This window comes from Mercenaria mercenaria, unplaced genomic scaffold (assembly GCF_021730395.1).
Source record: "Mercenaria mercenaria strain notata unplaced genomic scaffold, MADL_Memer_1 contig_4719, whole genome shotgun sequence".
Classification (NCBI taxonomy): Eukaryota; Metazoa; Mollusca; class Bivalvia; order Venerida; family Veneridae; genus Mercenaria; species Mercenaria mercenaria.
The window spans coordinates 1-14,806 of record NW_026462969.1 but is presented as its reverse complement, the minus strand read 5'-3'; the positions used below and the strand labels follow the sequence as shown (position 1 = coordinate 14,806).

Here is a 14,806-nt window from a genome sequence, read left to right as displayed (position 1 = left end):
GATTGGGGCGTATTATGTTAACACCCGTGGCGGACGGCGTGCGGGCGGTCGGCGTCCAAAAGCATGTCCGCTCTCTAAGTCGAACAGTTTTATCCGATCTTCACCAAACTTGCTGACAATGTTTGTGGGCATAATACCTCGACCAAGTTCGATAACCAGCCAAATTTCCTCAGGCACTCTTGGATTATGGCCCTTGAATTACTCGATAAACTGCGAATTTAGGCTCGCCGCTCTCTTAAGTCGAAGAGTTTTCATTTGATCTACACCAAACTTGCTGACTATGTTTTAGGGCATAATATCTCGGCCAAGTTCGATAACTACCAAAAAAGCCCCAGGCACTCATGGTTTACGGCCCTTGAATTCGAAATCTGCGGAATTGGCATTGTCCATTCAAACAATTTTGATCCGATTGTCAATTTTTGATTCTTCTTACTCTTTTTGGGGTTAACAAGGCAACATCAACACTATAACCTTTTTGACACATAACTGAATATTTAGACAGGCGTATTTTGTGACAGTCTTGCATTCTTGTTACATTTAAACTTATAGAACGGCTTTATGATATGAACATCAAAATCTGTGATTATGATTCTGTGTATCTGCATCATTCTTTGTTATTCAGGGAGATAATGATACGTATCATTCTTCCGACTTTGAAAGAAGTACTTATGAAAACTGTCAGGATGCAAGCTTTGATTATAGTGACTCAGAGGTATTTGTTTCTATTACTTCAGTTTTATGCATTTTGTTCTGTGAATCAAATATATACAAACTTATTAAAGATATTTAGTATGCTGTTCTGCATTTTCACCACAATGACTCGCACCAAAGCGAATGTGCAATATCACAAACACCTATATTCACGACTGTTAAATGACAATACTTACCAGATAAGGTTATTCTGAAAATCGATGTAGACACGTAGCGGAAAATAAATCATTGATATCAATAATTAAATAAATCGATATTTTTCTATAAAAGGAAACTTGTTTTGGGGCAGACAATATTAGACATTTTATTAGAAGGGAACTTTCAGAGCATCTGCTTTCATTACCGCAAACTAGTTCAAACGGACCATGTACTGGTTTAAAATCGAATATGAACGCATGTGTCTTGTTTAAATGTTAATCGTTATGACACAATGATTCTTTCAATAAACTTTGGTATAACTTTCAACATTCGTTGAATGATACTAAGGGAATAGTCAGTTAGCAGGGAGGAAATTGTCATTTCTCGCTGTGGAATAGTTATATCAGTTCTTATTTTCAGACGAAAGAAAAATCAGTCTGAATATATACTATGTCAAGAACCATTTACAATTAACCATATTTTAATTGATTACGTTGACTTCGCTCCACAACACAGCACGTATTTTGACATGCAATCTGATATTTGAAACAGTTTCTGATGACAATGTTTTATTCTGTTTGTAAAACAGACAGGTGTCTCTTATAAAATCTTAAGAAATACACATAGCAGTGAGCATAGTGTCCAGTTTTATACTGCTCAACCCAGTCACATTGTACTGACAACGGTCTGCCCAGTCAAAGCACTATCATCAAGCGAGACTGCTAATAGTACCAATTTTCATGTCTTTTGTATGACACTACAAGGGAGCGAGCCCACGATCCCCATACCCGAAGCGGCGCTCTACCATTATGCTACCGAGGTGGTTAGAATAGATTTGTGATGTTGTATCGTTACATGATAACGACAGTACAATGTCAATAGCATGAGATGTAAAGAAATACGTGCATGTAGTTCTCACATTTATCGTATACCTGTTTAAAATGGATCATCAATAAGGTTTATGAAAGAAAATATATGCAAACTTGCTATGAACAATTTTCATATGATGCACCATAAAAGTCTTAAAATATATCATATTCATTTTTGAAAGAGCTTTAAACATAGCACAACTCTTATATTGCATATCATTATTTAATGTTTTTAAACATTACCGAGAGCTGAAAGTTTAAAGTATTTGGACCCATTATATATAGGGAAATATTTCATGTACATATTTAGGCATTATTCAGCATGCTACTAATTTCAGGAAGACGCCACTGCAGGTGATATGAGCACTTCGGAAAGCATACAAGGGTATAATGTAACATTTCTCTTGGAACAAATGACCTTCACTTATTGCACTGAGGCTCCTTACCAACACTTAATGTACAAATATATCTTAATTACAGTTGATGGTCCACCGTGTTATGTGCATTTAATACACAATTTACGTAATATAAGCATTAAAGGAAGTGATAAAAGATTCTCATGTTTCGTGAGTGATAGCCTAACTAAAATAGAATGTTAAACCATCAGTTTATTCTTTACACATCCAAATATATTCTGACTAGAGAAGTAAAGGAAAATACAACAGAAAATCTGGTTAAAATTTGAAAACATCAATATTCTCTTTCAACACGCTTGCTTATAGCAAGCGAAAAGCAAATGTGGTAAGATATTAAGGTTTTTCATCTAAATATATCCAAAATTTTACATTCATACTTTGAAAGCTGTTCAAATAGAAACGAGTTTAAGAAATGCCAATGCATCGAATCTAATGTGTTTCTACACTTTTAAGTTAGTACCATTTCATTAACAAATTACTGTTAGCAAGCGTGATATTAAAGAATTTGAGAAGATTCAATTAGAATAAACTACACAGTTTTTACTATGTAAAGAGCCATACCTAGTGTTAAATAAATTTGTAATAGAATGTTTGAAAATCTAAAGTATGTGAAATATTACTAAATAGGATTAACCGCTTATAATACACTCTAGATACGGTGATGCCAAGCCTCAAAAGAAAGGGTCTAGGTGGAAGAAAATGAAAGGATTTTTATCTAAACCTTTTAAGTGAGTATAACTTTATATTCTTTTATAGGATCAATGTCCTCCACGGGTGTTTATTGCCAATTATAGTACGCCATGTATATGTCAGTTTATCAATAGCGAAATCTGCCTTACTTTTCCTAAATGAATAAATATTGCCCCGGATTTTCAGAATTAATTGCGATTGTCATTTCTATGTCACAGTTGTCGTTTTATTACGATTTATATTGCTAACATTTTTGTCACAAATTGACATACGGGCCTTATTTTATATGTAGTGTAAATGCAGGTATTGCATCATCTTTTTGTAAATTTTTGAGTTATTGAGGTAAATGTCAGATTTCACGCATGAAATACCTCTCATGTTTTTCTGTATTTCATAACTTAAATTTCCATGTAAATTTCATTAAATTCTGTTCAGTAATAAGAAAGTTGATATTTTATAAACTTCAGTAATTTATGTTTTTATCCCCAAAACCACTATAATGGGCCTCAAATTGTCAATTTAAATTCGCGCCAAAGTAGTTAGATTCCCCGGCTATATCGTGAATCCCGTGGAAACACAAATAGTCGGAGTCCATGGCTTAGCCGTGAATCCCATGAAATTTAGTATTTGGCGGGACATTATCCTTTAAATAGACTGGACTAGATATGCCTTGGGCACACCACCTTACGACTTTATAGACGAATCTATGTCTGAATTATTTTCTTGCTAGAAATTTATGCTCGATCGAGGTAAGAAATTTATTTGTTAGATTTTTGTAAGATTTTGCATTACGATTTTGTATTTGGAAATTTTTGTGCAGTCTACAGAGATTCTGTAACATTTACTTTTCGGCACTAGATTTTGGCTGAGTTTCGGTTGTCAGGAAGATTTATTAAATTTTTCAGACTTTTTGTAATTATTTCGAAAGAGGAAATCTAAATGTTTCATTTATATAAGATGTTAGATTTATACTGAATTTGTAACATGATATTGATAAAGTACTTTGTTTCAAAAACTTTCTGTCAAACATTTTTGTTAATTATGGAAACGCCATATTACTGCATAGTATTGTTATGTATAAATCTATATGGCAAGTCTTGTACTGTGTATGTAATATATTAGTGTAATTTGTAATTGTGTGCCAGTTCTATAGCCACATCTAATTAATGTCCGGTTGTAGTTGTTTGGCATTAGATGAGTATATGGAGATGCCAACTTCATATAACGTTTGATTTACATTTGCTTTTTGTTAATTTGTAGTTGTAAATAATTGCTGCAGTTTATCATGTCCGTATCTAATGTTTTATCATATACTTTTCATATTTTTCTCACATACTTTAACTTTAGTATTTTAAGTAAGTAATCTTAGTAATAATGGAAAAGTAATTAGTGACGTATTTTAATCATGTGGACGTTTGAACCTTAGTAGCACATATGTTTTGTATAAAGTAGCAGTATTATTTATGGGAGCCTACGGCAGGTTGGTTGTACCAAAGGGAGGCAGTTATTATATGCCCTGACTTATTTGTTTGGCTATGGTGCTTACCATATGTTTATATATTTTTTAGCTTCTTCCGCCAGACGATTTTTCATGGTGATGTCATAACCGGAAGTACAATGCCGAGGTATTTGTTTCACTCGCCTGGATGTGATATTCCAGCCGCCAGGGCTTTCGATGATTTTTGTTAATACTTGACTCAGCTCAGGGTATGCAAATCACCTCCACCATTAGGGAGCCAACACGGAATCAACGTATTCACGGTTTAAGGGACTGTATTTTGAAATTTAGAAGCTATGTTTTGTTTGTGCTACTTAAAGTTCACAATTACATTAAAGACCTGAGTTCACGTCAGATTAGAATGGACTATACGAACTTTGTATCTAGAGATCCTGAACTTTCTTTTTTTTTCTTTCTTATAATCAGTTTTTTTTTTCTTTTCATATCTATTCTGTTAATAATCATCCTATGTAATAAATTTGTAAATATGTAAAGGGTGTTGATTGTTGTGCTGGTACTGTCGCCGGTACGGCCTTCCTGTCCATGGTGTCAGGAAGGGGGATTGGTTCGGACAGACACAGTAGCTATTCGAACATTATTAACACCCATTTAACGGCAGCAATAATTTGTAAAGATTCCTCTTGTTTTGTTCTATTGTTAACACATATAATAGTTTTATTCATTTTTTCAGAGTGACGTCTTTCCTCCGACAGACAAGACAGATCCGTAACTTCAGCTAAACAGCTTATGTGGTCACAGGGATGATAGACAGTTGTTTACGACACTTGGATTCTGGGGAGGGAGTTTCGTTCTTTTATTTTTTTTTGGGTTTTTGTGTCACTCTATGATTAAGCATCATAGTATCTGTGGCTGAGTGTGACCGCCCTTGACAAGGAGAGTTATCCTACTCCACTCTTACGTTGTTGCGTCGCCCTACTTCTCCCAGTGAATCGTATTAGGTATTAGTGATGCTGTATACATACCAGATACAGTATTATTTTTTTTCTTTGTGTGTGTTAGCAAGCTTGTTTACTTGCATATACTTTTACCTTACTTTTAAAGAATTTTAGTGCTACACAAGTTGTGTTATACCTTAATTTATCATAGGATAAAGCACTTGATTTATTTGTGTTTATTGGTTACACTAACGTGTTAACACTAGGTTACAGTTGATTGATAATTGATAAGGTACTAGGGTTATTGTTACAGCCTACTGTCCTTGTACTTTGGTGATTGTTGCCTATGCAACTTGGATGACAAACTTAGTCACTGTTGCGCAACTTAGTGTGTTATTATTTTAGTGAGGACGTTAGTGTAGTATATACGTGAGAGTTATAGTATTTTGTTTGGCTTCAGTGGTAACATGTAGAGCCTTAGTGTGTAAAACTAGTGTAAGGCTAGTATTCCCTCACGATTGTTTATTATAGTGTTCTGGTTGTTATAGTAGCTGTCGTGCGTAGTGGTTATATAGTGTTAACGTAGTTGTGTAATAAAACATGACTAGTGTAGTAGAGTAACGGGAGGTAGGAAAGGAGTTAGGTTATGAAGGATGATGAGATACGTAACTTGTTAGGAAGAGCAAGGTAGGGAACGTGAGGAAAGACCATAGTAGTTTTTAGAGGCAGAGAAAGATAGATTAGAGGCAGTGAAATTTAGAGCAGGGCAGAGAAAAGTAGATTAGAGTTTAGAGGTAGGTGTGCAGAAAGAAAAGAACTAGATATGAAAAACCAAAGTTTAAAGGGTTTTTAGTAGTTTAGAAGCAGAAGAGATTTAAGAGTAGAAGCAGACAAGAATAGATTAGAAGCAGCCTAGGGAAAGATTAGAGTTCGAAAGTTGGTTGCAGAAGGAAAAGATAGAATATGACGACTAGTAGCTTAGAGGTGAGTAGGAAGGTTAGAGTTAGAACGTAAGTTAGAATTAGATAAGTTGAATACGGTCGTAATTTAGAACAGGATAAGTTAGAAATGGAAAAGGAGAAGTTAATGTTAGCTAGAAGTTTGAAACAGAGAAGGAGGAAGCAGAAAGTAGGAGATTAGAAAAAGAGCATAAGTTTAAGACAGACTTAGAAAAGATGAGTAAGAAAAAGGTAAATGGTTAAGATGGCTCTTTGATGAGAAAATTGATTTCCATTGGATGCGTACTTGAATGTGTACGAAACGTACGCTGATGCGCAGGATTGGAATTAAAGAGATTCATATGGACACTTAACTTAAACCGTTTCCTTCTAAAGGGTACGGCAAGAGAGGTTTTTGATGGCTTCCGTTGGAAGATATGAAGGATTATGTTAACCTGAAAAAGCCGCTTTGCTACGTCAGTTCGAACTCATGACGATGGCTATAAGAAACAAGTTTAGAAACTGAAAGGCCTCGGATTAATGCGACTTTGTGGTGTTTCTAGCAGAATAAGTAGATATTTAGATGGTTGGCTTAGACTGAGTAAGGTAGATAAAACGTACGAAGGATTGTTAGATTTTATTCTTAGGGACCCATTTTTAGATGTCGGAATAGAGAACTATACCAGATTGTGTGAGTTAGTAAAAGAGGTTTAGTAAAGCTAGGGATGTAGCAGAAAAAGATGCAGAGTTGTTTGCAAAGACTTCGTGGAACGGTCCCAAGTATGTCGTGAATCGAACCAATAAGGACCGGAGCTATAAACATATGAAAACACCTCAGAGACAGTATCCTATTAGTCGTAATGTAGGCATAGTAATTGAGGTAGTAGCATGTTGCTTAATAGATGTAGAGGTTTCAAACCCTTTGGTGTTACTGAAGTGTAATAAGTGTGGTCGAATAGGGCTAATTTTCAATTACTGTAGGAGTGGAAAGTACGGCTGGTAACAGTGCAATGCAGCAGAGAGTTAGAAGTAGAGCAGAACAGGCAGTAGTAAAGGGGAGGAATAGAAATAGTAGGAAAGTAGAAATAGTGGTAGAGGCGTGACCGATCTAGGAAGTAGGAGGTTAGAGAAGAAATAGAGATAGAGATAGGAGAAGTCACTTAGGTCAGAGAGTGAAATAGTTTTATAGAACTAAAGTGAAGTAGAGGAGTTAGGTATGCTTAGCTGATAAAGTACATGTCCTACAAAACCCAGGTATTGTAATTGGTAGGGATGTATTCGCTATGCGAGATACAGGTTTTTTGTACATGTGTGATAGGTGAAACGGGACTTAGTAGAAGCAAGTCAGTTTTTAGAGAAAACCCGTAGATGTTAGTACAAAGATGGGACTTCAGTGAACTTAGCTAGATGTAGCTAGAATATATATTGATTGTCCGTATTTCAAGGGTACGTAGAGGCGTTGGTTGTAGATTAATCCTACCAATGTTCTAATGTTATAATTGGTAATGTAGAGGGGAGCTGTAGAAACCTCAGTTTAGTAGTTTAAGCGTCAGCAGTAGAATACTAGGGCGCCAAGCCAAAGTTAAGAAGCAAGTAAAGCTTAAAGTTCCGTCTCAGATTTGTAGGATAATCTAGAGAGGAGTTCTTAGAAAAGCAAACAGGTAAGATAAGCACTTTAGATTTGTGTGAAAGAAGGCTGAGGAAGGTACGATTAAGGCAGTGTAGAGGTAAAGGTTCAGTTAGGTTTGAGATTCGGAATAAGATTGCCTTATATAGAGGTATACCGGCCCAGAATTTAGACAAAAGTAGACAGTTGATTGTTACCTAAATGTCCCTTAGAGAAACTGTGATGAAAGAGTTGCACATGAATCGTTACTGTCAGGCCATTTAGGTATAAGGGAAAACTGTGATAGGGTATTAGTGACGAAATTTTACTGCGCCAGGAGTAATGGAGAGAGTTAGGAGGTTACTGTCAGTCCTGTAGTATTTGTCCAAACGTACTATAGCTAATGGGTAGAGTAAGTAAAGTTCCGTAGGAAAAAATGCCTTTGATTGATACTCCGTTTTTAAGAGAGTTGGCCGTCGATACCGTTGGTCCGATCGACCTATGACTGATAGGGGAAAAACAGGTTAATTTTTGACTATGGTAGATTATGCTACTAGATATCCAGTAGCTATAGCACTACTAGTATTGAAATGAGGAGAGTAGCAGAAGGCATTAGTGTAGATAATGTCATAGTAGATTAGGAGTTCCAGAGGAAATGCTTACCGATTGTGGATCGCAGTTTACGTCAGACAGAAGTAAGTCTATACCAGATAAGGGTATATTAAGTAAAGGTTGGAGCAGCTATTGTAGAGGGGATCAGAGAGATTATGACAGATTAGCTCCGAATATGAATAGTAGTGATGATTTTTCGAGTAGAGTAGAAAAGGATAGAGTTTTTGTGTCCTATAAAGCAGGTACAGCACGTACAACGATGTAGAGATAAATCCGGAAGTTACCAGTAGAATAGGGTAAACAGGAAGTAGTAGATTTGTTAGACATTTCTCAAATGTATTGACAGATATTTATTTTGTATGTGTATTTTTATTGTATTTTTAAGTTATCTCAAATTTCGGCGCCATTGCCAGTTCCGCTCACTGATTTGACGAAAAAGGGTCAGCCAAAATCTTGTAGGTGGGGTGAAAGTCAAGAAAAGGCTTTCCAGACTTTGAAGGTAGCTTAATGGGTTCCGCCTATTTTGAAGTTGCCAGGATTTTAGATCAGGACTTGTATATTGAGATCTAGATAGATGCTTCAGATGTAGGCTTAGGCTCAGTATTGCTTCAGGAAAGTGATGGAGAGAAATTCCTGTAGCGTATGCTAGTAGAAATTGCTACCTAGCGGAGCAAAAGTACTCAGTGATAGAGAAGGAGTGTTTAGCGATAGTAATGCAAGTTGCTAAGTTTCACCGGTATTTGGTTCGGTAAAGACTTTGAATTAGAGGACGATCATCAGCTCTCACTTATTTGAATAGCGAAAATTTAGCATTTCCCAGGCTGATTGAGATGGGCATTGGCATTGCAGCCATTAGGATCAGTATTAAGAGCAATTCCTGGTCGAGAAAATGGAGGCGCAGATTATTTGAGTAGAGTGTAGACAGGTGGCTATATTATTGGTGTACAGATAGTGACAGTGTGTGTTTTTTTTTGTGTTTGCTATTTTCAGTAGGTCATTTTGCTTTCAATTAAGAAAATTATAGAATTTTCTTTTTAAGGGGGGACGGTGTCACAAATTGACATACGGGCCTTATTTTATATGTAGTGTAAATGCGGTATTGCATCTCTTTCTTGTAAATTTTTGAGTAATGAGGTAAACTGTCAGATTACACGCCTGAAAATCTCTCATTTTTTCTGTATTTCATACTTAAATTTTCCATGTAAATTTCAAATTTGTCTGTAATAGAAAGTTGATATTTTATAAAACTTCAGTAAATTTATGTTTTTATCCCCAAAACCACTATAATGGGCCTCAAATAGTCAATGTTAAAATTCGCGCCAAAGTAGTTAGATTCCCCGGCTATAAACGATGAATCCCGTGGAAACACAAATAGTCGGGAGTACCATGGCTTAGCCGTGAAGCCCTGAAATTTAGTATTTGGCGGGACATTATCCTTTAAATAGACGGACTAGATATGCCTTGGGCACACACCTTACGGACTTTATAGGACGAATTATGTCTGAATTATTTTCTTGCTAGAAATTTTATGCTCGATCGAGGTAAGAAATTTATTTGTTAGATTTTTGTACGATTTTTGCATTAGAATTCTGTATTTCGGTAAATTTTTGTGCATTCTACCAGAATTCGTAAATTTACATTTTGCACATGATTTTGGCTAGTTTCGGTTATGTCAGGATGATTTATTAAATTTTTTCAGACTTTTGTAAATATTTCGAAGAGGAATCTAAAATTGTTTCATTTAATAAGATGTAGATTTATACTGAAATTTGTTAACATGATATTTATAAAGTCTTTGTTTCAAAAATTATGTCAAACATTTTTGTTAATTATGGAAACGCCATTACGCCTTGTATTGTTATGTATATAAATCTATATGGCAAAAAGTTAGTATGTGTATGTAATATATTATTGTAATTGTAAGTGTGTTGCCAGGTCTATAGCACATCTAATTAATGTCCGTTGTAGTGTATGGCATTAGATATTTATATGGATGCCACTATCATATAACGTTCTTGATTGACAGTGAATTTGTTAATTTGTAGTTGTAAATAATGGCTGCAGTTTATCATGTCCGTATCTATAATGTTTCATCATATACTTTTCATATTTTTCTCATACTTTAACTTTAGTCTTTTAAGTAAGTAATCTTTGTAATAATGGAAGTAATAAGTGACGTATTTTAATCATGTGACGTTTGAACTTAGTAGCACATATGTTTTGTATAAGTAGCACGTATTATTTATGGGAGCCTACGGAGGTATGGTGTACCCAAAGGAGCAGTTATATGCCCTGACTTATTTGTTTTGCTATGGTGCTTACCATATGTTATATATTTTAGCTTCTTCCGCCAGACGATTTTTCCTGGTGATGTCATAACCCGGAAGTACAATGCCCGAGGTTCACTTGTCTTCACTCGCCTGGATGTGATATTCCCAGCGCAGAGCTTTCGATGATTTTTGTTATCCTCTGAAGTCAGCTCAGGGATGCAATCACCTACCACCATAGGGAGCCAACACGGAATCAACGTATTCACGGTTTAAAGGGACTGTATTTTGAATTTAGAAGCTATGTTTTGTTTGTGCTACTTAAAGTTCACAATTACATTAAAGACCTGTGTCACGTCAGATTAGAATGGACTATAAGAACTTTTGTATCTAGAGATACTGAACTTTCTTTTTTTTCTTTCTTATAATCAGTTTTTGTTTTCTTTTCATATCTATTCATTGTTAATAATCATCTTATGTAATAAATTTGTAAATATTGTAAAGGGTGTTGATTTGTTTTGATGGTTACTGTCGCCGGTACGGCCTTTCCTGTCACAATTTTCAATTATATCCGTTTTTAGTAGTCCCCCACTGGTTGAAAACCAGTTTCGAGAACTATAGGAATGCGCTTTTCCGTCATTCCGTCCGTCCTTCCGTCCGTTCGTCCGCCCGAAATTTCGTGTCCGGTTCATAACTCTGTCATCCATGAAGGGATTTTAATATTACCTGGTACACATGTTTCCCATGATGAGACGACATGTCATGTGCAAAACCCGGAACCCCTCACTCAAACGTCAAGGTCACAATTGGAGGTCAAACGTCAACAGCGCTTTTCCCTGTCTGGTCCATAACTTTCCCATCCACGAAAGGATTTTAATATTACTTGGCATAAATGTACCTCATAATAAGACAATGTGTCATGCACAACTTTCAGACCCCTAGCTCAAAGGACAAGGTCACACTTAGCAGTCAAAAGTTAACATGGCATGAACAGGGTCTGTTTCTTGTCCGGCCCATTACTCTGTCATTCATAAAGGGATTTTATTATCGCATGGAACAAATGTTTCCCATGATGAGACAATGTGTCGTGCGCAAAACCAGGACCCCTTGCTTAAAGGTCAAGGTCACAATTTGGGGACAAAGATCAACAGGGCTTTTTTCTGTTCGGTCCATAATTCTGCTGTCCATGAAGGGATTTTAATATTACTTGGCACAAATGTTTCCCATGATGAAACAATTTGCCATGCGCAAAACCCAGAACCCTAACTCAAAGGTCAAGGTCACAATTTGACGTCAACCGTCACAAGGGTTTTTTTCCTGTCCGGTCCAGAACTCTGTCATCCATCAAGGTATTACAATAATACTTGACATAAATGTTCCCCATGATAAGAGAAAATTTAACTTTTCAGATCATCGAAAACAAAACATGACATACCAAATGTAGATACACCGCTTTCTTCAAAACAATGGTGCAAGTGAGTTCAATAAGCGTTCTTATAAATTATGTATTAAGTAACTCAGAAAAGTTTACCGAAGTATTTTTCAATGAAAATAAAACATCAACTTTGTAAAGCAGAAAAATGCGCAATGATGATTAAACCTAGCGGCAGACATAATGCATTGTGATAACGAAAGTGCTTTTAAATTCAATGTCTTGTATGATATCGTGCAAGACTGAGCTTGTGAAACAGTATCAGAAAGTAATCACTTACGACATCTCTAAATCAACTTTCAATAAAGTACTGTCGCCTGGTAATAAAAGCATATATATTTTATACGTTTGTGTTGTCGTTTAGATTGCAGATATTTCAAAGACCAATGTGTTTAATATCAACAAATGAGGAAGGAAACGTTTCAGTGGAAGAAAATGCATTGAACCAGATTAAAAAAATTGATTGTCCATTAGTTGTCGTTGCAATAGCTGGATTGTACCGGACGGGCAAGTCTTATTTAATGAACCGCCTAGCTGGATCGAATGCTGGTATGTACATGTATGTTATTCTCGTAAATGAAAATTACTTAGATGACATTCAACATCGTGATCCATAGAACATCTCAAGTATACACATAGAACAGTCTTCATGAAAATCAGGAGAGCCAGTTGCCAATTCGCGTCCCAGGAGGCAGTTGGTTATTCGCACGGCTCTCCTGAATGCTTTGAAGACATAGCTTTTTGTTTAATGTGTTAGATATGGATAAGCAAACAAAGCGTTACCACTGCTAATTGCATTTAATTAGTTTAATTTTAATATTTCTGAACAAAAATGTCGAATAACAATTTTTCTACTAGAAGGCTTTCCTGACTGTTCTGAAAACTGTTTTATGTATCGAAGTGTTGGCTCTGAATATCTTAGAGCCAATTAAGCGTCCAGTTGCATAATTTTATCGTTTTATGTCTGAAAAAAGATTTTCTGAATCACGTCGCGAATTGGCAACTGGGTCTCCTGATCGTTGCAAGCACTGCTGATTGTCCTTAGAGGGCTTAATATCAATATTTTAGAACAATAAAAGGTAAATTGAAGAGTTTCTTTTCATTTTCGATTGAAAAACTCATTTTTTGAAAAACGTTGAATATCCAGCTACTGCCTACCTGTAGGCTATCGGTTATTCGCGTGTGAATTTCAAACTGTATTTCCTGATCACTGCGAAGAGATATATACATTCAATGAGTTGCACATTAATATCTTTAAGTTAGAGAAAATCAAGCATGAAATGGGATGATTTGATCCCTTTGAAAGAGGTGCATTTTTCTTTCAAAATGTAAGTTACCAACAACCTTCCAGCAGGCAGTTGGTTAATTGCGCGAATGGCAACAGCTGTCCTGGTCGTTGCGGAGGCTGATCTTTACTTTAAAGTGTTGAATATTAATATTTACAATCACAATTAAACGTTTCACTAAATGACTGTATCCCTTTGAAAGAGGTATATTATCCTCGATATGGTAAATGCAATTTTTTGTAAGTACGTGTACATGTAAGACGACTTTGAAATTGAAGTGTAAAATGATTTCAATCTACAATGTATTTTGCATATTTACACTTCGTTTTAACTGGATAGCCGTTTTGTAAATTGTAACAGGAGAATATTGTCTATCAGCTGGCAATTGGTTATTCAGCCAAATTGGCAAGGGGCTGTCTTGACCTCTATACATTTAGATAACTGTAACAATATCTAATAGCAATTCAAACGTTTAATGTAGGTATTTTTCAAAATTTGAATTACCAACTACCTTCTAGTAAGGAGTTAAATATTCATCTAAAATGAAAACCAATAAACCTATACCTCTAATTTGATCACGTTTGCTAGACTATGTTTTATTTTGATTTTAAAAGGTAATCGAATGTTCGAATGACCAACTGGCAACTAGTTTGTAGTTGCTTATTCGAACATCTACCAGCAACCAACTGTGTATGAATTTATCTTTGTTTTTCAAAAGCAGATTTAGCCAAAGTTCTTGACGATTAATGTAGTAACTTTTGTCTTCCAGGGTCTTAGTTTCCAATATGCTGGTTTTGTTTAAACTGATATGATTAAGGCTAACCATCTTTATTTAGCAATGTTAAGACTACATATACACTATACATGTATGTGCATAGACAGTATATGTAAAGACCCATACATTTTCAAAATATGAGTAATTCTTCAAATTATAGCTATTATCTATCCATCATCCTAACCTTTAGTTTCGAAGCTCAGCAAATTGTGAAAAAAACATGACTACTGTATATTATCATATATAGGCAAAATAAATGTTCATATTTACCGTATAATTTAATCTGATAAAAATAACGAAAACTTCATTTTGGTGTTTTTTTTCCTGTTCCAAGGGTGATTATTTTCCAAAGTTGTTCAAACGATTTCGCTTGGTTGCAGGTAGGAGCCTTCTGAGCTGAAAATAGAAATAGAATCAAACATACTCTGTCTCATATACTTAATCACTGGTTTGATTTTGAAATAATTTTATATATATGTTTCTTTGGTGGCACTCTAGAATGTTTAAATCATTACGAGTTCTTTAATAAACATGACCGTCACAATAATATTTATCTATATAACAGAATTTAAAAAAAACCTTCTTGTCAGAAACTACTGGCTCAATTTTCGTAGCTTCACACAAATGATCATAGGGTGACCTTTCACTAAGATTGTTCAAATTATTCTGATT

The 14,806-nt window shown here is 35.4% G+C and overlaps 1 protein-coding gene across 10 annotated transcripts in view; it reads left to right on the top strand.

Moving 5' to 3' along the window:
• The window catches only part of LOC128554103 (probable inactive protein kinase DDB_G0270444), a 42,443-nt gene extending 29,726 nt beyond the window's left edge, over nucleotides 1–12,717 (top strand). For 2 of the 10 annotated variants that reach the window (XM_053535337.1, XM_053535338.1), the window contains 5 exons: nucleotides 623–712; nucleotides 2,057–2,103; nucleotides 2,788–2,862; nucleotides 12,051–12,116; nucleotides 12,438–12,715. In XM_053535337.1, the coding sequence (XP_053391312.1) occupies nucleotides 623–712; nucleotides 2,057–2,103; nucleotides 2,788–2,862; nucleotides 12,051–12,116; nucleotides 12,438–12,690 (531 nt within the window). In that variant the 3' untranslated portion in view covers nucleotides 12,691–12,715. Of the gene's footprint in view, nucleotides 1–622; nucleotides 713–2,056; nucleotides 2,104–2,787; nucleotides 2,863–12,050; nucleotides 12,117–12,437 lie in introns of all 10 variants that reach the window. The other 8 variants (XM_053535341.1, XM_053535343.1, XM_053535344.1 and 5 more) reach the window with 6 other exon arrangements.
• Nucleotides 12,718–14,806: the final 2,089 nt, after the last annotated feature.